This window comes from Schistocerca gregaria, chromosome 2, assembly GCF_023897955.1.
Source record: "Schistocerca gregaria isolate iqSchGreg1 chromosome 2, iqSchGreg1.2, whole genome shotgun sequence".
Classification (NCBI taxonomy): Eukaryota; Metazoa; Arthropoda; class Insecta; order Orthoptera; family Acrididae; genus Schistocerca; species Schistocerca gregaria.
In genome coordinates, this window is record NC_064921.1 from 770972663 (window position 1) to 771000313 (window position 27651).

Consider the following 27651-nt stretch of genomic DNA (forward strand, 5'->3'; position numbering starts at 1 on the left):
CTAGTAGAAATAAAGCATTTAATCATGATTGTTTGAATGATGTCGGTAATCAAATTAAATCCATTTCATATATTGATGCAGAAGACTCCCCGGGAAGGGTAGCCAAATATTAGTGTAGGAGACAGCCTTGGGGATTCCCAGGTTAGTGGTAAAAAAAGCGAAAGGGTTTAGGACACGTCTTTCATTTCACCAATATCAATATTGGCTTATAAAACTAACTGACCTCCTTTAACATCACCAGAAATCTCAGTAAAATCGAGTTTCTTAAAGTTAGGGTGTACCTCTACATCCGTTTTGGACACCAAATTTCCCCTGAGAATTTTAACCATGTTGTCCTTCCCCAGGGTAAAATAAAGTTTTCAGTCCCTTATTCCCATAATCTAAATCGTAACTACATTCTTCTACCTCTAGTGCACCGTCTTTTCTGCTGTCCTAATGCCAACGTCTTCAGAATTTATCTGCCTTCTTAAAGACATCTACTTCAAAAATCTTTGCCTCATTTCTCATATCACAAAACAAAACCAAATTCCATTCATAAATCGTCTGTTTTATCACTGATATATTTTGCCAACTCCGATGTGACACTCCTCGTTTTCCTGGAGCCCTATATACATATACCTATTCGTGAATGCCAGTCCCTCAAACATTAGCTCACGATCCTTGTATCTAAACTGAGAATACCTACCGCACAGAAAAATTCTTATTCCACAAAAGTAATATCTGAATTCATTTTGCTCTTTCCACAGTGACGTTTCGTCATGAAGTTCTCTACTTCCATCCTTAATTATGTCCTCAAATGAATCTTCCTTTGAACCGCAGTCCTCCATCTGCATCTACGTCTACTTCATACTTCGCAAGCCACGTAAAGGTGTGTGACGGTGGGTACCTCTGGTATCAATAACCTGATCCTCTCTTCTCTGTTCCATTCGCAAATAGCATATGGGAGGAAAGATTGTCGCTAAGCCTCTGTACTAGCTCTAATTTCTTGAATATTCTTGTCTTGGTTATTTCGCGAGATACATGTGGGAGGAGGATATATGTTGTCCAACCCTTTCAAGACTGTACTCTTATGAAATTTCAATAGTAAACAGCAATAGGGAGATGGGGGCGCGAACGCACTTTTGATATCAAATTGATACGTAAATTAATTAAACTGATCACCTAACTACCCTCCAATGGACCACCCACAACCACGCCCACCGCCACCTCCAGATAACGTCATGTGTTTTTCTCACCCTGTACGTGGGACCACAAACCCCGCCCTTCCCCACCCATCTCCCTCTCCCTCCCCCACATGCCGGTGCCAATTCCCAATTTAGGTGAGAATTTCGAATTTCGGAGGAATTTCGAATTTGGGGGGCCAATTCCGAATTTTGGTGGGAATTCATTTGTTCCAGGGCTGTGCTGACGCCCACCCCACTTCAACACGGGAACTGGCAGGGAATTAAAAATGGTGGTAACCTTTTGAGGAATTGAAAGCTTGTCCTCCTGGACAGAAAGCTCAGATGCAGCCCCCTGAAACAATTATACCACCAGAGAAGCTTGGAAATGGTGTTAAATTAAAAATTGCGGTGCCCTTTCTGAGACCCGAATCCTAATCCTTCTGGACAGTGAGCCCAAGTGAACACCCCCCCCCCCCCCCCCCCCCCAAGACCGCAGAGAGAGGAAGTTGAATCTGCATTCTCCTTTATGGGCGCCCACGAACTAACGAACTTGGAAGCAGCCTTAGTTCCCCTTCCTACCCTCATCCCCTCCTCCCTACCTCCTTCCCTTCCTCCCAGAAATTCCCTACTGCAGGTAGAGACAGATGCCAGTTCTGTCTCACCACAGTTGGTGCACGAAGAGATCCTTCTGTTGGTATTGATAATATTGTCTCTAGTCTGTGGCAATCGGTCTATGAAAATCAGTTTTAGCCGCAGCTTGTGGTTGTAAGGTAGCGTTCTCGCTTCCCGCGCCCGGGTTCCCGGGTTCGATTCCCGGCAGGGTCAGGGATTTTCTCTGCCTCGTGATGACTGGGTGTTGTGTGCTGTCCTTTAGGTTAGTTAGGTTTAAGTAGTTCTAAGTTCTAGGGGACTGATGACCTTAGATGTTAAGTCCCATAGTGCTCAGAGCCATTTTGAAATCAGTTTTGAATACAGTCCAGAGACAGTTACTGCTTATTTTCATTGTGTCTTACAAGAAGTTTCTAGTAACCACAGTTTTGTCAGCTATCAGCCGTCTTTAGTGAGTTAGCAGTCTAGTTGAAAGTTGATTAATTCTCCACAGTAAATTGTTGATTTCTTAGGATGGATAGGATATGTGACTGCTGTGTACGGACACAGGAGGAGCTGCCCATTGTTCGCGAACAGCTAAGCGTGTTGATGGCCACGGTCAGTCGTCTTCAGGCTGCTGCCTCGTATTGTAGTGGCAGTGGGGAGTCTGGTGCGTCGCATGGCACACCCAAGGTGTTACGTGCTTCACTCACTGTCCCTGCTGTCGAGACATCTTCGCGGGTACCGGGCGCGGATGGGCCACCCTCTCCCAATGAGAGTGGCGAGTTCAGCAGCGTTCGCGGCGCACGAGTCGGAGGGTCAATGTGGAGGCTAACCGTGTGGTATCGCCGGCTCTGCCTGTGAGTGGACATGTGGCTGCTCCTTCAGCAAGGTCCGAGCAGGCACACGGGGGGAAGGGGATTGCTAGTGAATGGGAGCTCCAATGTTAGGCGGGTGATGGGGCCCTTAGGGAAATAGTGGAATGGTCGGAGAAGAAGGCCAGTGTTCACTCTGTCTGCTCATCCGAGATGCTGAGGAGGCCCTGCCGGATGCGATAGAGAGCACTGGGTGCACCGGAATGCAAATTGTTGCTCATGTCGGCACCAATGACTCCTGCCGTCTGGGTTCAGAGGTCATCCTCAGTTCGTACATGCAGTTGCTGGAGTTGATGAAGGCGGAAAGCCTCGCTCGCGGGGTGGAATGTGAGCTAACTATTTGTAACGTCGTTCCCAGAACCGATCGTGGTTTGGAGCCGAGTGGTAGGCTTAAACCAGAGGCTCAGACGATTCTCCGGAGATCTGGGGTGCAAATTTTTCTCGACCTCTGCTATCAGGTGGAGAAATGTAGGATTCCCATGAATAGGTCAGGCGTGCACTACACGCAGGAAGAGGCTACAAGGGTAGCAGAGTACGTGTGGAATGTACATGTGGGTTTTTAGGTTAGATAATTCCCTCCCTAGGCCCGACAAGACGCCTCCTGAGACGCGACAAGGTAGCACTGGGCAAAACGCAACACAGAAAGACAATATTAATGTGGTAATAGTAAACCGCAGGAGCGTCTATAGAAAGGTCCCAGAACTGCTCTCATTAATAAACGGTCACAATGCCCACATAGTACTAGGGACGGAAAGTTGGCTGAAACCAGATGTGAACAGTAATGAAATTCTAAACTCAGATTGGAATGTATACCGCAGAGACAGGCTGGACAGTGAAGGGGGAGGAGTTATTATAGCAATAAAAAGTGCAATAGTGTCGAAGGAAATTGACTGAGATCCGAAATGTGAAATAAATTGGGTGAAGGTCACGATAAAGCAGGCTCAAACATGAAATTTGGATGTCTCTAGAGGCCCCTGGCACAGCAGCTGTTGTGGCAGAGCACCTGAAGGAAAATTTGGAAAATATTTCGAGTAGATTTCCTGACCATGTTTTAGTTCTGGGTGGAGATTTTAATTTACCAGATATAGACTGGGAGACTCAAACGCTTATAACGGGTGGCAGGGACAAAGAATCCAGTGAATTTTTTCTTAAGGGCATTATCTGAAAACTACCTTGAGCAGTTAAAGCGAGAACCGACTCGTTGCGATAACATATTAGACCTTCTGATGACAAACAGCCCCGAACTATTCGAAACAGTTAACGCAGAATAGGGAATCAAAGATCATAAAGCGGTTACTGCATCGATGATTTCAGCCGTAAATAGAAATATTAAAAAAGTTAGGAAGGTTTGTCTGTTTAGCAAAAGTGACAAAAAGCAGATTTCAGAGTACTTGACAGCTCAACACAAAAGTTTTATCTCAAGTATAGATAGTATTGACGATCAGTGGACAAAGTTCAAAACCATCGTACAATATGCGTTAGATGAGTATGTGCCAAGCAAGACCGTAAGAGATGGGAAAGAGCCACAGTGGTACAACAACCGAGTTATAAAACTGCTGCGGAAGCGAAGGGAACTTCACAGCAAACATAAACATAGCCAAAGCCTTGCAGACGAAAGAAAATTACACGAAGCGAAATGTAGTGTGAGGAGGGCTATGCGAAAGGCGTTCAGCGATTTCTAAGGTGAAGTTCTATGTACTGACTTGACAGAAAATCCTAAGAGATTTTGGTCTTATGTCAAAGCGGTAGGTGGATCAAACCAAAATGTCCAAACAGAGGATGACAGATTAAAGGCCGAAATACTAAATGTCTTTTTCCAAAGCTGTTTCACAGAGGAAGACTGCACTGTAGTTCCTTCTCTAGATTGTCGCACAGATGACAAAATGGTAGATATCGAAATAGATGACAGAGAGATATAAAAAAAATTAATATCGCTCAAAAGAGGAAAGGCCGCTGGATCTGATGGGATACCAGTTCGACTTTACACAGAGTAAGCGAAGGAACGTGTCCCTCTTCTTGCAGCGTTGTACCGTAGGTCTCTAGAAGAGCGTAGATTTCCAAAAGAATTGGAAAAGGGCACAGGTCCCCGTCTTCAAGACGGGACGTCGAAAAGAGGTGCAGAACTATAGCCCTAAATCTCTAACGTCTATCAGTTGTAGAATTTTGGAACACGTATTACGTTCGAGCATAATGATTTTTCTGGAGACTATCTAAACATTCATGGTGGTGTCTGATTGTACTATATCGTGTCTCCCTACCACTTTCGCGCAACGACGCTCTGAGCGTGTTTTTTAGGGAATTTACTAGTTTGAACCTGGGACCTGTTGCTGGTAAGGAGACGCCAGACCACACATGACATGTAGAATTCAGAAGAGTTCAGTGAGACTAGCGATGATATAACCAAATACTAAATGATCTCAGCGTCAGCTCCACTGCACTCCCTGTAAAAGAATCTTAATTCTAACTAAATATAGTGGAAAGGGTTCAAGGCTTTCCTATTTTTAGTTAGCTGGTAAAATAACGTCGAAAAAGCAGTTAAGTTTACCATTGGAAATTTATTCTAATCACAAAACATCGTTTATAAATTGCACTATTAATAAAAGGAAATGTTTTAATACAGGATGGTAAAAACCAACTGCGTTCAACAAAAATGTGAACGAATATTCCCTGAATGGATTTCCAAGTTCTACAATCGATCGAAGGATGACCTATGCCATATCACATCTATAATCTAAGTTTAATTTAAGTTTCACAAAAGATAAAACTATCAAAATGGTCTACAGTGACCCTCAATTATCTTCAATTACTTATTTAAGATGTCGTAAATTACAGTGGCTGATGTGGCTTCTCAATAACTATATAAAAGAAAAATCATCGCGTTTCAGATCTGTTCTTCAAGTGGCAAATGTGAACACCATGAGTTTTAATTAACGATCGACATTAGTATTACGCAAAAACGGGATGTAACAGATGAGACTTCTGCAGTTCTGAGTGGAGCCTTATGCGCTCAAAAATGCGGCATCGCGTGCGTTCATTACCTTGTCGGTGTTTAAGCAGCGTCAGGGCGGCAGCGGCCGGCGCAGCAGCCATCCAGCCCACCGTCTCGGAACTAACCCTCCTCTAACTTCTCCTTGCTACAATTTACCGAAGTTAGTTTAAAAAAGCTATCTGGCTGTGTTTTCATCTGACCAATCAGGGTCTCAATGTTAACCTTACGCTCCGCCTACAAAAATTCTGTCTATCCAATGGGAAACGTTATACTTTTCGTGGTGGGGCAATGTTTTTAAAGTTTGCAACGTAACAGAGACGCTAAAAAGTCTCACGCTAAAACCTGCAGCTAGTGTGGTCCTTTTAGCGTTATCGTGAGATCTATACTGCTCTTCTGGAGGGCTCTATCTTTTAACATGGGCTGGGGAGTGATCCTAATGTAACAGACATGCGAAAAAGTCTCACGCTAAAACTTGCGGGTGGTAGTGGCCCTTTTTGTGTTATCGTAAGATCTATACTGCTTTTCTGGAGGGCTCTAGCTTTTAACATGGGCTGGGGGTTGTCCTTGACATTCCTGAGACGCGAAAAAGCCTGACGCTAAAACGTGCGGGTTGTATAGTTGTACAGGTAGGCTCGTGGCGTGGGTGCCCAGACCCTCCCCACGGTTCTGCTCTCGGCTTCTGTTCTCGTTTCTCCCCTCGGAACTGCGTCTGCCTCACGGTGGGAAGGTACGACATGCATTTAGGCATTCTTGTGTTAGTCTGTGGTATTCCATTTGCTCACTCGTTACTCGTATTACTTTGGTTAATTTAATGTCACAATTTATTCGGAGCTATGTGACATACTACTGGATTTGCTTATCACGTCAGGGTTTTCATGTAAGGTGTTGGATTTGCCTGACACCTTACAACTAGAAATCTACTCTGTAGGAATCAGCATGGGTTTCGAAAGAGACGGTGGTGTGAAACCCAGCTCTTGCTATTCGTCCACGAGACTCAGAGGACCATAGACACGGGTTCACAGGTAGATGCCGTGTTGCTTGACTTACGCAAGGCGTTCGATACAGTTCCCCGCAGTCATTTAATGAACAAAGTAAGAGCATATGGAATATCAGACGAATTGTGTGATTGTATTGAAGAGTTCCTAGATAACAGAACGCAGCATGTCATTCTCAATGGAGAGAAGTCTTTCCAAGTAAGAGTGATTTCACGTGTGCCGCAAGGGAGTGTCGTAAGGCCGTTGCTATTCACAATATATTTAAATGACCTTGTGGATGATGCTGCAGTATATCGAGAGGTTGTGAGAATGGAAAATTGCACTGAAATGCAGGAGGATATACAACGAGTTGACGCATGGTGCAGGGAATGGCAATTGAATCTCAATGTAGACAAGTGTAATGTGCTGTGAATACTTAGAAAGAATAATCCTTTATCATTTAGCTACAATATAGCAGGTCAGCAACTGGAAGCAGTTAATTCCATAAGTAATCTGCGAGTAGGCATTAGGTGTCATTTAAAATGGAATGAGAATATAAAACTAATCGTCGGTAAAGCTGATTCCAGACTGAGATTCATCGGAAGAATCGGAAGGAAATGCAGTCCGAAAACAAAGGAAATAGGTAGCAGTACACTTGCTCGCCCACTGCTTGAATACTGCTCACCGTTATGGGATCCGTACCATATAGGGTTGATAAAAGAGATAGAGAAGATCCAACGGAGAGCAGCGCGCTTCGCTACAGGATCATTTAGTAATCGCGAAAGCGTTGCGGAGATGATATATAAACTCCAGTGGAAGACCCTGCGAGAGAGACGCTCAGTAGCTCGGTACGGGCTTTTGTTAAAGTTTCGAGAACATACCTTCACCAAGGAGTCAAGCAGTATATTGTTCCTTCCTACGTATATCTCGCGAAGCGACCATGAGGATAAAATCAGAGAGATTAGACAATCTTTCTTTCCACAAACAATACAAGACTGGAATAGAAGGAGGTATTCAAGGTACACTCCGACACACTCCGTCAGTGGTGGTTTGCGTAGTATGGATGTAGATGTAGAACGTAAGATAAAGAGAATGTTTCTTTATATCTGTTAAACATATTTCTCAGAGAGACTGCAGGCCTCTGGAACAACAACGAAATTCCAGAGCACGCTCCACATCGCTTTTCAAGCAGCCAGCTGCTGCCGCCTCGCCACACTTAATGGTCTACGCTGCGCTTCTAGCCGAAATCGCTAGGGGCAATAATCCTTCGCCAACACAAAAGAATGTATAGTCACTAAACAGTAGGAGATAAAAGGACGACCATCCCAACTACTACCTCTGCATGTAAAATATAGCGACACAGCCCACAAATGTGACCTCAGCTGGTTGGAGAATGGCTGTGTCTGGCGACCACCCACAACAGACGCACCCAACCATGCCACAAGCAGCCTGAAATTCTATGATGGAGGACAATTGTACTTAATGTCAATGCAACTATTTGTTGCAATCTCTTTAAAGCATTTCTCAGAAAGAATGGACTGCTCTGGTACAACAGCGAAATTCCAGAGAACTCTCCACATGGTTTACTGAAAAGCCGGCTGCTTGGGAAACAGGAAGTCGTCTGCCTAAAGCGACTGGATCCCAGACCTGCGTGACACGACAATGGCTTCAGTACAATGTGTCCCTATGAGCAAATGGCTGGGCAGTCAGCATTACCGGCACTGAAAACAGCTACACATACAGTAGAGCACAATGCAGGCATCCCTCATAAAAAAAAAACAGTGATAGCTGGAGGCGACAGTGACTGCGGGCTGTTTGTCTAAAATGACAGCCGCGACCTCCTACGGAACTCGACCATCCCGGCTTTAGTACCTCAGCCATTCCGAACACTGCGCTGTGACATTACCATTTAACATCAGCACGTCTCCAATAATCAAGCATCTATTATAAAAGGAAAACACATACGCAACGAAATAAATGTCCACTTCCCACGAAAATAGAGCAAGTCTTTTTCTCTTTGTTTTATGAGGAAAACTGGTCTATTTCTTACGTCCAACTGCAGGATACAATTCGCATATAATTATTTTGCGACATCCAGGGAAGTGCCCCGCTGCCGATTACAGGTGATCAGCAGAGACAGGCCCACTCTACGTAAAATACGGGAAAAAACGCTATTTAGGTACGAAAAATACGGATCACTGCAATATGTCCCCGTTATTTCCAAATCATCACCAGAGTAAAGAAAAAGCCTAAATTCAAATTCCGGAGAAAAATCATATATTTGAGCAATTTCTTTCAGCCTGGTGGACACATTACACCACCTCAGTACGTGTATCACGTTCAAATCAACGTCTGTAAATAAATTCTCACGCATGTGTGTATTACAAATATTTCAGACACGTAAAATAACATTAGACCATGCAATCTCTCACGCCATTGGCTCACATGTCGGAACACACGTTATCATCTTATGTTCGACAACAACAAGCTATTATTTAAGAGAACCCAGCTGTTTTGTACGTTATGGAAGGTCTCGTTTTACCTGTGCTATGTAACATACTGGCGTTTAAGAAACAAGTCGAGAAAGTCTGTCTTGTAACGAAACCTCCTATAAGATTTCACCAAATGTCTCTCTCTTCCAGTACATCGAAGCCAATTACCGTCTGCGTGAGCCGGCCGGGGTGACCGAGCGGTCCTAGGCGCTGCAGTCTTGAACCGCGCGACTGCTGCGGTCCAGGTTCGAATTCTGCCTCGGGCATGGATGTGTGTGACATCATTAGGTTAGTTAGGTTTAAGTAGTTCTAAGTTCTAGGGGACTTATGACCTCAGAAGTTAAGTCCCATAGTGCTCAGAGCCATTTGAACCATTTTTGAAACGTCTGCATGCCCAAATTTGACTGTTTGATGCATAACTCACCTCTGCCAACATGTTTGTGAAGCTCCTGTAACAAAGCAGCAGATTCTTGCTTTATAGTTTTGCAAACAATTTCCTCATCACAGCCTGTTTCACACACCCTACTCACAGGTCGGGAAAAAAAGTATCATTTCTGGATTCCTCTACGAACTGTAATTCAAATCATGTCTACTTCATAATTGTAGCTTATGAGATATGAAATAACACAGGACGTGCCATAACACATATTTTTAAACATGCAATTGTGACAATATCAATAAGTACAGCTATGATTCCACGAGAACAAATACAGCCGTTACCTATTATTTTTGTGGGCAAAATCGGTACAGTTTTGAGACAACTATCTGCGTCCAAAATTTAAGCCGTTATAGAACTCTTTGTTATAGAGCCTCCTATAAGATGTTACCGTTTTCTCTCTTCAAGTATAATGAAAAACAATTACCGCCTGCGTGTTCCCATCGGTTACATTACATATACATATATCCATGTACCACTCCATTGGAGCTGGAGAACAGTGCTCGAAGTCGTTTGCACTGATCTGCAAAAATGTTTTGTCGTCTGTACTGTGGAAGACCATACTAGACAGCCTACCAATCACACGAGAGGTTCCCTCTATTATTACTTCATAAGCAGTTTAATATATTGCCTTCTCAGTTGGAACACATCCAACCACTTTACGTCGCAATACACTTTAATTCTTCTACCACGACTTCGAGGTCTGCGTCAGCTGCTGTTAAAGCGACATTAACACTTTTCGATCCTTTAGCTCTCACGTGAAGCTGAACATCGCATGGCGTAAATTACGCTATTCCTACAGCACACAGTTTGATAGAAATAAGACACAGAGGCGATGTCTCCCATTGACATAAATGTGGAAGACATCGCAACATATAGAAATTGGAAGAGCCTTCTGTATTGTAAAGTGTTTCCAACAGGTCTCCGAAAGTGATGACTTATACAGTTAATGTCATCTTCCCCAGCGAGAGGTTAGCGAACGTTTCAATGTTCCGCTTCGAAGAGCATTGTTCCGTTATTCTGTAGTCATGTACATGTGTTGATCGTCGCTAAGAAGTGCTGTTCACAACATGCGCGATATAGTACAAATGAAAAGAGTTACTGTTATCTTATTTGAGCAAAAGTAAATATAAAAAATAAAAATATATGGAGGTTATCGCAGCATATGGATACAGGGTGATTCTGCTGCATTGAGGAACGCTTCCAAAAAACTATCTACATTTAATCCCATGTTCCACAGCGACAAGTAGCACATATCCAGTGTTCCGCCAAGGCTCTCTCCATCGCACCAAATGGTGTTAGTCAATCATTATGCCGCATACAGCAGCGTACACAGTGGATGGACGGGGTGGAAAAGAAACCGTTCCTATTGGATGTTGTACTGTAACACAGACCGCAGATAATAGCAAGATCAATTTTAGCGATTTTACCAGTTGTTCCGTAATTTCAATGCCTGTCAGTGACACTCTAGAATGCTTCGCAATTTCTGTGCCATTGCTGAATCACCCATCCACTACTTTGTTAGTATCGTACAACAGATTACGGATGCAGATATATGAGTGTGCAGTACATCCATTCGACCAATTACACCAAATAATACTAGGCAGCGTCCTATAACGATTCAAAGACCTTATCTACAAACTTCCATCGCATCAATCATAGTGCCGAATTTACGATTACGACAGGCCACCTGTGCCATTTTTGATGGGCACCACAGATTTATCTATTTTTTTATTTAATTACACGTCATGTTCCGTAGGACCAAATTGAGAAGCAAATCTCCAAGGACATGGAACATGTCAGTACATGAAATTACAACATAAAAGTAAAAACAGATAGAAATAAAATGTTTATGAACCAGAAATAAGTCAGTTCATAAGTTTAAGTAAACGCAACCAAAACACAACAAGAATCAGCTTAATTTTTCAAGGAACTCCTCAACATATTAGAAGGAGTGACCCATGAGGAAACTCTTCGGATTGCTGTTGGAAACTCTCTACCATACTGCAATTCTTCCAGTTTCCATATGTTGCGATGTCGTCCATATTTTTGTCAGTGAGAAACATCGCCTCCGTGTTTTATTTCTAACAAACTGTGTGTTGTGAGAGCTGCATAATTTACGCCATGCGATGTTGAGCTTTGTGTTAATGTCGGTTTAACAGCAGCTGAGGCAGAACTCGAAGTCATGGTAGAAGCTGCAAAGTGTATGGATGTGTTGCACCCGAAAAAAAACAATTTATTAAACTGTTTATATAGGAACAACACAGGAAATCTCTCGTGTGATTGATATTCTGTCGGATATGGTCTTCCTCCATTACAGACGACAAAACATTTTTGTAGATCTGTGGAAACGACATCGAGCACTGTCTCCACCTCGAATGGAGCGATACGTGTATATGTAATGTGCTCGATGACAACACGCACACGGTAACAGGTTTTCGTTACATTGGAACACAGGAGACGATAATATCTCATGGAGGCTCTGCTACAAGCAGTGCTATAACTGCTTAAAGTTTTTGTGGAGATAGATCTCTCAAAACTACATCAAATTTGCCTGTAGAACTGATAGCTATCGGTTGCATCTATTCTTGTGGAAACATAGCTGTTTGGCCCGCGAGGGGTAGCCTCGTGGTCTGAGGGGTTTTGTCACGGTCCGCGAGGTTCACCCGTAGGAGGTTCGAGTCCTCCCTCGGGTATGGGTGTGTGTGTCGTCCTTAGCGCAAGTTAGTTTAAATCAGATTAAGTAGTGTGTAAGCTAAGGGGCAGATGACCTCAGCAGTTTGGTCCCGTAAGACATTACCACAAATCTCCAAAAAAATTTCATAGCTGTTTATATTGTTATCGTCATGAATGCGTGTTTAAAAATAGGTGTTATCATACGTCCTGTGTTATTTCATACTACACATACCTCTAATGATAAAGGAGACATGACTTGAATTACAGCTCGTAATGGAGCCCGGAAATGACAGTGGTTTTTTCCCTGACCCGTGAGTAGTTTGCGTGAAACAGAATGTGATGAGCAAATTGCGTACAAAAGTAGAATGCAAGAATCTGCTTCTGTATGGTAGAAACATTACAGACATGTCGATAGAAGTGGTATATGCATAAAAAATGTCAAATGTCAAATTTCACGCAGGCGGTAATTGGCTTCGATGTATCGGAAGAGAGAGACACTTGCTGAAATCTTATAGAAGATTCTAATACAGAACAGACCCTCACGATTTCTTTCGTTAACGTCAGTATAATATACGATCCATGGCATTGCTAAAACGAAACCTTCCATAATGTACAAATCAGTTAGGTCCTCTTGAATTATAGCTTGTTGTTGTCGGACGTAAAATGATTGTAATTTTTCCGACATCTGAGACATTGGCGTGAGAGATTGTATTCTCTAACGTTATTTTACATGCATGAAATGTTTGTAATACACACGTTCATGACAGTTCGTTTACAGACATTGATTTGAACGTGATGGTGTAACTTTGTCCACAGAGCTGAAAGAAATTGCTCAAGATAGATGTTTTCCCTTCGTAATTTAAATTCACGCTTTTTCTTTAGTCTGATGATAGTTCGGGTACAACGGGGACATATGGACATATTGCGGTGATCGGTATTTTTCGCATCAAAATAGCGTTTTCTTCCCGATTTTACGTAGGGCGGGCTTTTCTCTTCTGATCATCTGTAATCGGTGGCGGTGCACTTCGCTGGATGGCGCAGATTAATGATATGCGAATTGTATCCTGCAGTTGAACATAGGAAGTATACCGATTTTGCTCTTAAAACTAAAAGAAAATGACTTGCCCTATTTTCGTATAAAATGGATATTTATTATTGTCACAATTGTTTTTTTTCCTTTTATAATAGATGCTTCATTGTAGGAGACCCATTGATGTTAAATAAGAATGTGTGAGGCTGGTCTGTGTTCTATGGTCGCTTTAAGCAAAAGGCTTCCTGTTTTCAAGGCAGCCCAATTTTGAAAAAGCTATCTGAAGAGTTCTCTGGAATTTCGCTGTTGTGAAGGAGTCCAGTCTTTCAGAGAATTATGTTTAAGAGTTTGCAAGCAAGAGCTGCATTGACGTTAAACACAATTGTTCTCCATAGCAGAAAGGCAAGCTGCTGGGGGGGGTATGTCTACTGTGGGTGGTCGCTGCACGCATCCGTGTTCCAGCCGGTGGAGGTGGCATGTGGGGGCTGTGTCACTATACTGTAGACCAAGGAGTTGCACTTGGGGCAGCCGTCCTTTTATCTCCTAATGCTTAGTTGACTACACATGTTTTTGTGTTCACAGACTATCAGCTCAGCATGGTCAGCGACCACGGCCAGCTTATGCCGCGCCAAAAGGGCTGCGGGCTGCTAAGCACGGCATAGTGGCATCAGCTTGAAGTTTGAAAAAGTGATGTGGAGCGTTCTCCAGAATTTCGTTGTAATTCCAGAAGGGCTGCAGTCTTTCCTAGAAATATGTTTAACAGATTCTCTTCTTCGTAACTTTTGTCTATTTGTGACTGATTTCCGCGAAGTGGAGGTAGTATATCAATATCACCAGAAGGATCTCCTCGCCAGTGGTAAGACAGAACGGGCATGTATCCCTACCTATCGTGGGGGAGATGGATGGTAGGAGGAAGGGAGGGATGAGGTATGGAAGGTGGGTTAGAGTGCTTCCAATCTGGCTGTTTCATGGGCGCCCATCGAGCAGAAAGCACGTTCAACTACTGCCCCCTCTGCAGTCTTTCAGGATGACGATTTTCCCTAGTACGTGTATTGCATTATGACCCAGTCGATGCAAGTGCTGATTTTATCATGACAGTTTCGAAGAACAGTTATGCTTTTTTCCATTAGTTATTACCTGGGCAGCAGGGTCATTGTCGAGCAGGCATCTGTAGCGAACTCTGATCTCAAACAACGACAGATACTCTTCTCAGATATATGCTTACAGCTAACACACTCTGCACAACACCAGCATCTTGTCAGTTGAACAAATTTATCTCCAGAAAGAATATAAATAGTACCATACACCGCAGCCTTTTTCCCACCAGCTTGTAGGTGAATGGTAAAGTCTGAGTGGGTCTTTCACTAGTTTCGAGTCGTATTGTGAAACTTTTTCCTGGCAGGATAACTCCAGTTGTATGACATCATGAATTTTTGAGCTGTATCGCGATGTTAGGTGGTCCTTGTGTAGTGTTATGCATATAGTTGTGTAATTAGAGCCGACATTTATGGTTAATTATGTAATTAGGACTGATCTTCACTTCATTTTCCCAAACAAAATTAATAAAGTACGCTAACCTGACCTTCCTCTCCTGCATCTGGGCAGCTTGTATATGTTACGGGGTGCACTTGGTCTCACTGTCCAGAAGGGCCAGGGTTTGAGTCGCAGAAAAGGCACTTCAGTTTTTAATTTCCCACCAGCTCCATGCATCTCTGGTGGTATAATTGTGTCAGGGGGTACACTTGGGCTTTCGTTCCAGTAGGACCAGGGCACGATTCCCAGAGAGGGAATTGCCATCTTTAATTCCAAGGTGGGGGTGTGGTGGGACATCAGCACAGCCCCAGGAAAAATAAATTCCTACCAGAATTCGCAATTGCCACCAAAACTCGATGTTGTTGTTGTTGTCTTCAGTCCTGAGACTGGTTTGATGCAGCTCTCCATGCTACTCTATCCTGTGCAAGCTGCTTCATCTCCCAGTACCTACTGCAACCTACATCCTTCTGAATCTGCTTAGTGTACTCATCTCTCGGTCTCCCTCTACGATTTTTACCGTCCACGCTGCCCTCCAATGCTAAATTTGTGATCCCTTGATGCCTCAAAACATGTCCTACCAACCGATCCCTTCTTCTAGTCAAGTTGTGCCACAAACTTCTCTTCTCCCCAATCCTATTCAATACCTCCTCATTAGTTACGTGATCTATCCACCTTATCTTCAGTATTCTTCTGTAGCACCACATTTCGAATGCTTCTATTCTCTTCTTGTCCATGTTTCACTTCCATACATGGCTACACTCCAAACAAAGACTTTCAGAAACGACTTCCTGATACATAAATCTATATTCGATGTTAACAAATTTCTCTTCTTCTGAAACGCTTTCCTTGCCATTGCCAGTCTACATTTTATATCCTCTCTACTTCGACCATCATCAGTTATTTTACTTCCTAAATAGCAAAACTCCTTTACTACTTTAAGTGTCTCATTTCCTAATCTAATTCCCTCAGCATCACCCGATTTAATTTGACTACATTCCATTATCCTCGTTTTGCTTTTGTTAATGTTCATCTTATATCCTCCTTTCAAGACACTGTCCATTCCGTTCAACTGCTCTTCCAAGTCCTTTGCCGTCTCTGACAGAATTACAATGTCATCGGCGAACCTCAAAGTTTTTATTTCGTCTCCATGAATTTTAATACCTACTCCAAATTTTTCTTTTGTTTCCTTTACTGCTTGCTCAATATACAGATTGAATAACATCGGGGAGAGGCTACAACCCTGTCTCACTCCTTTCCCAACCACTGCTTCCCTTTCATGCCCCTCGACTCTTATGACTGCCATCTGGTTTCTGTACAAATTATAAATAGCCTTTCGCTCCCTGTATTTTACCCCTGCCACCTTTAGAATTTGAAAAAGAGTATTCCAGTCAACATTGTCAAAAGCTTTCTCTAAGTCTACAAATGCTAGAAACGTAGGTTTGCCTTTTCTTAATCTTTCTTCTAAGATAAGTCGTAAGGTCAGTATTGCCTCACGTGTTCCAACATTTCGACGGAATCCAAACTGATCCTCCCCGAGGTCTGCATCTACCAGTTTTTCCATTCGTCTGTAAAGAATTCGCGTTAGTATTTTGCAGCCGTGGCTTATTAAACTGATAGTTCGGTAATTTTCACATCTGTCAGCACCTGCTTTCTTTGGGATTGGAATTATTATATTCTTCTTGAAGTCTGAGGGTATTTCGCCTGTCTCATACATCTTGCTCACCAGCTGGTAGAGTTTTGTCATGACTGGCTCTCCCAAGGCCGTCAGTAGTTCTAATGGAATGTTGTCTACTCCGGGGGCCTTGTTTCGACTCAGGTCTTTCAGTGCTCTGTCAAACTCTTCACGCAGTATCGTATCTCCCATTTCGTCTTCATCTACATCTTCTTCCATTTCCATAATATTGTCCTCAAGTACATCGCCCTTGTATAAACCTTCTATATACTCCTTCCACCTTTCTGCCTTCCCTTCTTTGCTTAGAACTGGGCTGCCATCTGAGCTCTTGATATTCATACACTTGGTTCTCTTCTCTCCAAAGGTCTCTTTAATTTTCCTGTAGGCAATATCTATCTTACCCCTAGTGAGATAAGCTTCTACATCCTTACATTTGTCCTCTAGCCATCCCTGTTTAGCCATTTTGCACTTCCTGTCGATCTCATTTTTGAGACGTTTGTATTCCTTTTTGCCTGCTTCATTTACTGCATTTTTATATTTTCTCCTTTCATCAATTAAATTCAATATTTCTTCTGTTACCCAAGGATTTCTAGCAGCCCTCGTCTTTGTACCTACTTTATCCTCTGCTGCCTTCACTACTACATCCCTCAGAGCTACCCATTCTTCTTCTACTGTATTTCTTTCCCCTATTCCTGTCAATTCTTCCCTTATGCTCTCCCTGAAACTCTGTACAACCTCTGGTTCTTTCAGTTTATCCAGGTCCCATCTCCTTAATTTCCCACATTTTTGCAGTTTCTTCAGTTTTAATCTACAGGTCATAACCAATAGATTGTGGTCAGAGTCCACATCTGCCCCTGGAAATGTCTTACAACTTAAAACCTGGTTCCTAAATCTCTGTCTTACCATTATGTAATCTATCTGATACCTTTTAGTATCTCCAGGGTTCTTCCACGTATACAACCTTCTTTCATGATTCTTAAACCAAGTGTTAGCTATGATTAAGTTGTGCTCTGTGCAAAATTCTACTAGGCGGCTTCCTCTCTCATTTCTTAGCCCTAATCCATATTCACCTACTATGTTTCCTTCTCTCCCTTTTCCTACACTCGAATTCCAGTCACCCATTACTATTAAATTTTCGTCTCCCTTCACTATCTGAATAATTTCTTTTATCTCATCATACATTTCTTCAATTTCTTCATCATCTGCAGAGCTAGTTGGCATATAAACTTGTACTACTGTAGTAGGTGTGGGCTTCGTATCTATCTTGGTCACAATAATGCGTTCACTATGCTGTTTGTAGTAGCTTACCCGCATTCCTATTTTCCTATTCATTATTAAACCTACTCCTGCATTACCCCTATTTGATTTTGTGTTTATAACCCTGTAGTCACCTGACCAGAAGTCTTGTTCCTCCTGCCACCGAACTTCACTAATTCCCACTATATCTAACTTTAACCTATCCATTTCCCTTTTTAAATTTTCTAACCTACCTGCCCGATTAAGGGATCTGACATTCCACGCTCCGATCCGTAGAACGCCAGTTTTCTTTCTCCTGATAACGACATCCTCCTGAGTAGTCCCCGCCCGGAGATCCGAATGGGGGACTATTTTACCTCCGGAATATTTTACCCAAGAGGATGCCATCATCATTTAATCATACAGTAAAGCTGCATGTCCTCGGGAAAAATTACGGCTGTAGTTTCCCCTTGCTTTCAGCCGTTCGCAGTACCAGCACAGCAAGGCCGTTTTGGTTAATGTTGCAAGGCCAGATCAGTCAATCATCCAGACTGTTGCCCCTGCAACTACTGAAAAGGCTGCTGCCCCTCTTCAGGAACCACACGTTTGTCTGGCCTCTCAACAGATACCCCTCCGTTGTGGTTGCACCTACGGTACGGCCATCTGTATCGCTGAGGCACGCAAGCCTCCCCACCAATGGCAAGGTCCATGGTTCATGGGGGGGGCAAAACTCGATATTCCTGCCAAAATTCGGAATTCCTGCCAATAGGACAGTTGGGGGAGAGGGGAGGGGAACAGTGGGAAGGGGAGATGGTTTCTGGACCCATTTGCAGGCAGAGAAGAACACACAAAGTTATCTGGGGTTGGTGTAGCCATGGTCAGTGGGGTGGGGTGGTTTGGAGGTAATTAATAAGTCAGTTTAGTTAACTTGCATATCAAATTGATATCAAAAGTGGGCTCATACCCCCTTCTCCCTACTACAATAAATGTCTCTGTGATGCTGGACACCTCTCTTGGAGCTTTTGCCAGTGGAGTTTCTTGAGCATTTATGCAACGTCCTCATGCTGATTAAACAGTTCCATGACGAAAAGCGCTGCCTTTTGTTGGATGTTCTCTATCTTTTCTGTCACTTTTACCAGGTAAACATCCCATATTGATGAACAGCACTCAGGCATCGGTAGAACAATGGCTTTATGAACCACTTCCTTCATGGATGAATTACATTTCCTTAAGAGACTACCTATAAATTTCTGTCTGGCAGCTGCTTTTCCTACTGTCTGCTTTACGTGATTGGCCCTTTCCATTTAAGATCGTTATAGATACTAACTCCTAGATATTTTACGATAGATATTGCCTCAAGTAATTTTTCATCATTACCATATTCGTACAGTAGTGGATTTCTTTTCCTATACATTCTCAACAAACGTTAATTACTCATTATGAGCAGTTTGACCAATGGATTCTCCATAGACTCATTGAGTCACAAACTACCAATTTATTGAACTTGTTAGCCATTGTGTTTTGCTTATGTTTGTTCCAGACGTGCTTCTTTATTTTATTTTTCTGTGTGTGTAGGATAACTTCCTGTACAGTGCACATAGCAATGTGAGCTGACATGGTTTAAAGTACATACAATAACAAGCCAAAACACTATGATCACTGTCCACCGTGACGCTGCGTGCTGCTTAGTGGCGCTGCAGGCACTAGATGCAGTTACAAAAGCATGTGAGCGGAACAGACACGGACGGGCAATCACACTAGCGAAGCTATCAGCTGCAGAGCTGCACATGTAGTAATACATTGAGATAAGCGGCTTTGACGAACTGTAGATTATTATTATGCAAAGCTTGTGAACGAGTATCTCGAAAACGGCGAAAGTGATAGGATGTTCACCTGCTACCGTCATTAGCATCTACCGAAGGAGGTAGAAGGACAGTGAAACTAACACTAGGATGATAGGACATTTGTTAAGAAATGAGAGAATGACTTCCATGGAACGAAAGGGAGGTGTACAGAGAAAAACCTGTAGAGGAGGACAGAGATTGGAATACATCCAACAAATAATTCAGGACGCAGGTTGCTACTGCTACTTAGATATGAAGAGATTAGCACAGGAGAGGAATTCGTGGTGGGCCGCATCAAACCAGTCAGAAGATTGCTGCCAGAAAAAAATGTGCTAAATAGTAGGCATCCACGACTCTTCGCAGAACGTTGTGTTCGGAGACTTGTCTGCTCTATAAAGCAGGTTGCATTGTGGTCTGTGGAATCTATGCCGAAAGAGCACAATGTTGGTGCACGCACAAGTGTTTCGGATTTCCACCGGCATCCCATTATGGTTGATGTCTTCCTTTATGGTGACATCATCTTTCAGTAGCATAATTTTCCTAATTTTGGAGCCAGTACCGAGGAGGATTACAGTGAACTGACGTTAATGTCTCGGCAACCAAATTCGCCCGCTGTAAGTTCTATGAGGTCCATCTGGGTCGCCATCACCTCGTAGACAGCTAATGCCACGCAACGCCATAACAATATGAACAAATTGTCATATCCCTGATACGCAGAATCAGTGACGTCTTTCATTCCAAAGACGGACAAAGAAGCTATTAAGCAGATGGCATTAACATTTTGGCTTTTCATTCAGTAAGGATCCACAAGCACAGGTACAACAACATTACTGGAGTGATTCATTTCTCTTCCTAAAGGTGTATTTAGCTGAGTCTTCATCACTCTTCTCCTCTCCCCCCCCCCCCCCCCTCTCTCTCTGTCGCTTTCTCTCTCTCTCTCTCTCTCTCTCTCTCTCTCTCTCTCTCTCTCTCTCTCTGTGTGTGTGTGTGTGTGTGTGTGTGTGTGCCTCTATTTTTGTTCCTCACCCAGGATATTTGAACTCTAACTTCTATTTGCCTCCCCAAAAGCCAAATACCAGGCATAATTACAGGTAGGGGTTTAATCAGTATAAACACCTTTGCAACTACACATTAAATGTATTCGCAGTTGCTAATATGGACAAAAATCAGCGTAGAATGGAATTACGACGATTAAGTTCCGTGGTGGATCGGACTCGAACCCGGGTTTCCCACTTACCGCGAGCGCCTCAGCATTTGGCTGTTCGTTTACGACCCGCGGTCACATCCAGACCTCCAAAGGTCGCCAACTATGCGTCTAGAACCTACACTCGTACACCAATTATGTATAATCCCGTACAAGTGGGACACACTGCATCGTAATTCGGATCAACAAAGGCACTGTAATATCGCTCATTTGTCACTACCACCATTATTTTGAGACTATTTATTCAGATATACTTCGAAGTTCTGCTATTTTTAATTTCTAATATTCACTGCGGTTTACACATGTAGAGATAAATCCAGCAAGCAATCAGATTTTGATGTTTCTGTTTACGTAATCTGGACTGAACATTATTTAAGAAAGCCATGAATAATTTTCTGAACTAAGTACTACATGAATTTTAAAACGAAGTTTCATTGTATGATAGTGCTTCCACTTGAAATCCTTTGCAGCCGCTGAAGGCCAAAGTCGACGATGCAGAGACTGATTTTGGAGAGTACCTGGGGCCCATTGAACCTCCGTACTCATCGCCAAAGTTTAAACGAAATTTCACTGTACTTCTTACTCAGGTACGTTCCATTCACGTTGTTGATCATGCTTCTTTTATCAGTTAATTCATAATTATTATACTGATAAGCAATTATTGGCCTTGCAATTAATAGATGCTAAACTTAAAAAAAGTGACTTTGCATTGAAGTTGCAAGAGCCACAGAATATCATCTTCAGGTCGACTTGGCATAAATGAATTTTTTACTTTAAGTTGTGTTGGCTACAGCATATGCAATCCAATAGATCAGTCAGTGGCTAACGCCACTGAACTGTGCTACAGTTCTTGCTATTTTTATCTTTTTGGCAGGGACACGAAATGTGGAATGACTGGGGAGACCCGTTCCGGCTCTATCCACAGTTACCTTTTGACACTGTCCTTCCGTCTGATGCTAAATTCTTCGGTAAGGTGAAAATTATAACTGAATAAAAATTTGGTAAATTCTTCGGTAAGGTGAAAATTATAACTGAATAAAAATATGGTAATGAGCTTCTTCGCTGTTCTTGTAAGACAAAATTATGTCATTTTGTTTGGTTTGTCGTTGATGCTGAGTATCATTTGCTTCACTCTGAAGGAAATTTTTTTTGTTCACCAAATATTCACCACATAACATGTATTCCCAAGAAACTTTAGGTGTCTTTTTCTATACAATGAAATCCTGCAATGTATAATTGAGTTACAGGTGATACGTGAACTGTAACATATGGCTTCCCTTTAGTTTCTGCAGTATGTAATATGATAACATAGGCTGCAGTGGTAGATTGCATTTTATAAGCCGTGCAATATAGGGATGTTTATTTCTATTCCCATAATGTCGAATTCTGATATTACGTATACACAATCATACTTCACCATCAGATCACGCTGATACTTCCAGTTAAGGTCCCTTAGGAATTCACTGGTATTTGATACTTTTGTAAAGGCGAACTAGTGGGCACTAACTCCGATTTCTTTAACTACGTCAGAAATAATAAGTGCTCGGAACAAATCATTGAAAGACGCTGAGGGCAGGGAACGATTGCTCGAACAGAAACTGTTCGCGAAGTCTGACGAACTTCAACACTATCGCAGACTCAATAATCTTAGACTGTTCGGAAGACAGGCGAATTAGTGATGAACCTAGACAGCGAGATGCAAGGCCTATAGCTGTAGGTGACACTGAACGACATTGAAGGAAGTCATGAATGGGACCCAGGGTGCCAGGTTCTACAAGACCAATGATAGTGAAGCTGGTGACGCACAAGAAAAGATACGAAATGTTCAGCGGCAAGAAGAATATCGCGAATTCTCGTCTGACAATATGAGAGGAGGGTCTCACCTCAGAGAGGTTAAACATTTTGAACAACGAAATTTCAAGATTTGGGCTACGCAACGTATGAACAAATGATGGCAGGATTATGGTGAAGACCGAAAAATGGAACGAGATCAGATAACCATGCAAATGAACTCAAAACTCTGTGCTTTAGGAGATGACAACAGTCAACCCTTGCTGTCACTAGTTTGTACGTTCACAGTTATTGCACGGTACAGTTAACCATGACGTATCTAAAACATTAATTTTTTTGTTTCATTATTAATTTCGGTTTCTTATTAACTTTGTCAATAATTGTATGAATTTAGTTGGTTCAAAAAATGATTCATGTGGCTCTGTGCAATGTGAGACTTAACATCTGAGGTCATCATTCCCCTAGAACTTAAAACTAGTTAAACCTAACTAATCTAGGGACATCACACACATCCATGCCCGAGGCAGGATTCGAACCTACGACCGTAGAGGTCTCGCGGTTCCAGACTGAAGCGCCTAGAATCGCTCGGCCACACCGGCCGGCATATAAATTTAGTCTCCCTTCATTATTTTCTTTTAGCAGCTTATCATCAAACTGTTGTCACTCATCATTAGTGCCATTAATAGTACACTCTGATGTTATTTCGCTTTCTTTCGGTACTGTTGCGCGTAGATTATTTCAGCTGTTTACCGAGTTTCTTTTCCTGCCACAACTCGGCTGCTAAACGGTCGCTGCAGCCCCACTGGTCTTGGCCACAAACCTGCCTCCCCTGTGGAAATACCTGCAGCTTTCACTCCATGGAACAAGATACCACCCCTCCCCCCCCCTCCACTACCACCACACTGGCGCGTTTCCTTGCGCCTTTTTCTGGCGCCAGCGGTGACTCAGAGCAGCAGGTGTCCGGCAGCGCCGTCCTCGGACGTTGTGCTTCTGAACAAACCAAGCTCCATGTTGCACTCACAAATGCCAGGTCTCTGCCAGCTTCTCGACGAGCTCCGTCATATATTTGAAGACATAGACATCAATGAAATTCTGCGGTCAGGGACCTGGCTCAGACCAAGTGGTCAACAATTTCAGTAAATCTGAATGGCCACTTCTTTCTTAGACACAACAGATGTAATGGACAAGGAGAAGGAGTAGGGGTCTGCATATGGTCTCATTTAAGTCACAAATGATGGGGTGCACCTGATCACCTACAATGTTCACCTACAGTAATGAAGGTAAATAGGTGGAATATATTTCCATACAGATCCAATTCCTTAATAGAAAGTACTTGACGTACCTCCTACGGTAGGCGGATTTTCCTGCTTTGACACTGCTGTTTCGTGTCTCCAACAGAAATATGAGCGTATAATAACAGCTGGTAACACTAACATACATTTCTGTACAATAGTCGGCGGCCGCGGTGGTCTCGCGGTTCTAGGCGCGCAGTCCGGAGCCGTGCGACTGCTACGGTCGCAGGTTCGAATCCTGCCTCGGCCATGGATGTGTGTGATGTCCTTAGGTTAGTTAGGTTTAAGTAGTTCTAAGTTCTAGGGGACTGATGACCACAGCAGTTGAGTCCCATAGTGCTCAGAGCCATTTGAACCATTTTTGTACAATAGTCCTTCCAGTGTAAAACTGAAGCGGATGTTTTCTTCTTCAAATATGTGGCTACCTCAGCTTGCTCTACCCATCACATGAACTGTAATCTCACTATCAGACCCACAGGGAGTAGGAAACACCTGTACTTACTTGGGAATGGTTTATTAATATGGGGTTGGACCCCCATTTGACCGTACTACAGCCATGATTCTTCTTGGAATACTGACAAGCAATGATTCTATGACCTCCAGGTGTTCAAAAGGTGTTTGAATGTTGTGCAGGTGTGGTTAAATTTAGTGGAGCTAAACTTCTTACTGTTGTTATTAATAGATCCCCAGACTCCGATTTCACAACATTTTTGCTAAAACTAGAGGAGGTTCTTGGTTCACTTTACAGGAAATACAAAAAGTTTGTTATATGTGGTGACTTCAATATTAATTGCATAAGTGATTGTGCAAGGAAAAGGATGCTGATAGAACTCTTTAATTCATATAATCTTAGGCAAACCGTATTCTTTCCAACGAGAGTACAAGGGAACAGTAGAACAATCATAGACAATATTTTTGTTCATTCCTCATTACTAGAAGGGCATTCTGTTAGCAAAAAGGTGAATGGCCTTTCAGATCATGATGCACAAATTTTAACTCTAAAAGATTTTGTGCTGCATCACGTGTTAAATATAGTCATCAGCTGTTTAGGAAATCAGATTCAGTTGCTGTAGAGACATTTGTAGACCTCATCAAGGAACAAGAGTGGGAAGATGTTTATAGTGCTCATACAGTAGACGATAAATATAATGCTTTTCTCAAGATTTTTCTCATGCTCTTTGAAACTTGCTTTCCGTTAGAACGTTCAAAACAGGGTACTAGCACAAACAGGCAGCCTGGTTGGCTGACTAGAGGGATAAGAATATATTGTAGAACAAAGTGGCAATTATATCAAAACGTTAGAAACAGTCACAATCTAAGTGCAGCAGCCCATTACAAACAGTATTGTAAGGTGCTTAAGAAAGTTATTAGGAAGGCAAAAAGTATGTGGTATGCAGATAGAATAGCTAAGTCTCAGGATAAAAGTAAAACCATATGGTCAGTCGTAAAGGAAGTGGCTGGTCTGCAGAGACAGGTCGAGGATATAGAATCAGTGCATAGTGGGAATGTCCGTGTTACCGATAAGTCGCATATATGTGCAGTATTTAATAATCACTTTCTGAATATAGCAGGTGAACTAAATAGAAACCTAGTCCCAACAGAGAATCATATAGCGCTCGTAGAAAAAAGTGTTCCGAGACTGTTACCTGAAATGCTCCTCCATGATACTGACAATAGGGAGATTGAGTTAATAATTAAATCACTAAAGACCAAGAACTCTCATGGATATGACGGGGTATCTAGCAGAATACTGAAGTATTGTTCCATGTATGTTAGCCCAGTACTTAGCCATATCTGTAACTTTGCCTTTAGGAGTGGTCGGTTTCCTGACCAGTTAAAGTACTCGGTAGTGAAGCCACTTTATAAAAAGGGAGACAGGGATAATATCGACAATTATATACCTATTTCTATGCCAAAGCAAATACGAAGTGCGCACTACTCGTAAACAACCTGCACTGACACCTAGTCCGTACTGAACATACGCAATCCAGCGCGACACGTGCCTTACCTGCGTTGTTGACCCTCAAACACAACCATCCCATTACTACCACTGTTCACATTATTTTGCTTATCCCCTGCATATTTGCAACGAAATCCCCAAATAGAGTCATTCGTGCCCCTCAAATATCTGAACCTGACGTGTGTGCCCATAACATAATTTTCATGATGTACTCGCTAGAATGATCCAGAAAGAAACTACAACTGTCTACATACCGAGACTTCAAACACATTAATGTGTGTGAACTATCAACTGCGGCGCCAAAAATAGTTTGAGGGCATTCTTCTACTCCTTTCTCGGACATAAACGAAATAATTCATTGATTTTATAGAAAACTTACTCAGCTATGTAATACATATACTCCCCTAAATACTGGAAAAGTACGAAGGAAACCTGCGCTGTGGCTGACTGAAGAACTAAAACACCTCATGAATCTTAGAGACGCTGTACATTGGGCATACATGCTCGAAAATTATATTGCTGAGAATCCGAAGAGGAACAGAGTCAGTCAGGCTGTGAGGGGTGCTAAACTCAGTTGTTCCCATACATCAACCAACAACAGAAATAGACCAGCTGTCGTATGGAAAAAGCTGCATCGCCTTGGTGTAGGCAAACTAAAAGCTGTAGTTGATTCCGTTGCTCCAGCTAAAGCACTGAACTGATACTTTATTTTACCTACAAACATAATTTAATTGCAAACGATACAGACATTTCATAGGGTAAACGACTGTAGCAACGAATATTTCAATCTAAACCATGATAGTTGCAACACTGTCGAAAAATCAACAATGCATATCGGATCAGCATCTACTGAACACGATGGAAACACAGACCAAATGATAATGCTTATTATTGGCCCACTGCTGGCCATTATAATAGATATAATAGATATCTTCAACTACGCCTTAACCACAAGTGTTTTTCTTGAGGCCTGCGAACAGGAACTAGTTAGCAACTATCGCAAAAGAACGTCGCCAAAGCACCCTCTGTTTACCGATCTATTTGCTGCCTTTCTGCCCTGTCCAAGGCCTTAGAATATATAGTCCACGACTAGCTAACAAACCACCTAACTACAAACAACCTACTACACGAAAACGAATCAGGTTTCCGTAAACATCATAGCACAATATCACCCTTAAACACGACAAGAGATGACGTGAAGTTTTCCATGAATGCATAAAAGGTGACTTTCATGTGCTCCTTACATTACAGCGAGGACTGTTAACTTCGACACTTTACTTGACAAACTTAGCAGCCTCAATTTCTTGCAAAGTGCAGTACAATGCTTTCGCTCATATATGACGTTTTGCCAGCGGTGCTTCGTGTATGGCATCATGATGTCACAATTGGGAGGGGGGCAGGTAGTATCAGGCGTCCCCCAGAGTTCGATATTAGGTTCTATACTCTTTTCATTGTATGTCAATGACGTGTCATGACTTTTGTCCTGTTGCAAATACACATGTACGCTGATGACTTCCCGTTGTATGTAAGTGCAAAACCAATAAACCTGAACACAGCTACCGAGACTCTCAGTACCGATCTGAGCGCACTATCGAAATGGGTACATCACCTTTTATGCTACTGTTAAATTCGAAAATATGCTAATTTAATAATTACCTCAATTAGTGTCCTTCAGCCGATTTATAGAAATATGACAGCATATTCCCTAAGTCATTCGCACTAGCCTGGTGGGACGAGTGGTCAATTCATGTACCACACACTGCTGTCGGATTAAACGAACTGGGAAAAGTCACTGACAAAGACACAGAACTGATCGCCAGCAGCGTGCAGCAAATCTTGAAAAATATTTGAAGATCATACGAGTTTTGCAATAATACGCATGTTTGTGAACCATCC

The 27651-nt window shown here is 42.5% G+C and overlaps 1 protein-coding gene across 3 annotated transcripts in view; it reads left to right on the forward strand.

Moving 5' to 3' along the window:
• Positions 1–27651, forward strand: part of LOC126335001 (exostosin-3-like) — a 269093-nt gene that overhangs the window by 129681 nt on the left and 111761 nt on the right. For all 3 annotated transcript variants that reach the window (XR_007564797.1, XM_049997825.1, XM_049997827.1), the window contains exons 4-5: positions 21183–21299; positions 21587–21680. Coding sequence is in view for 2 of the 3 variants with exons in the window: in XM_049997825.1 (XP_049853782.1) it covers positions 21183–21299; positions 21587–21680 (211 nt within the window). In the remaining variant the exon portion in view is untranslated. The remainder of the gene's footprint in view (positions 1–21182; positions 21300–21586; positions 21681–27651) is intronic.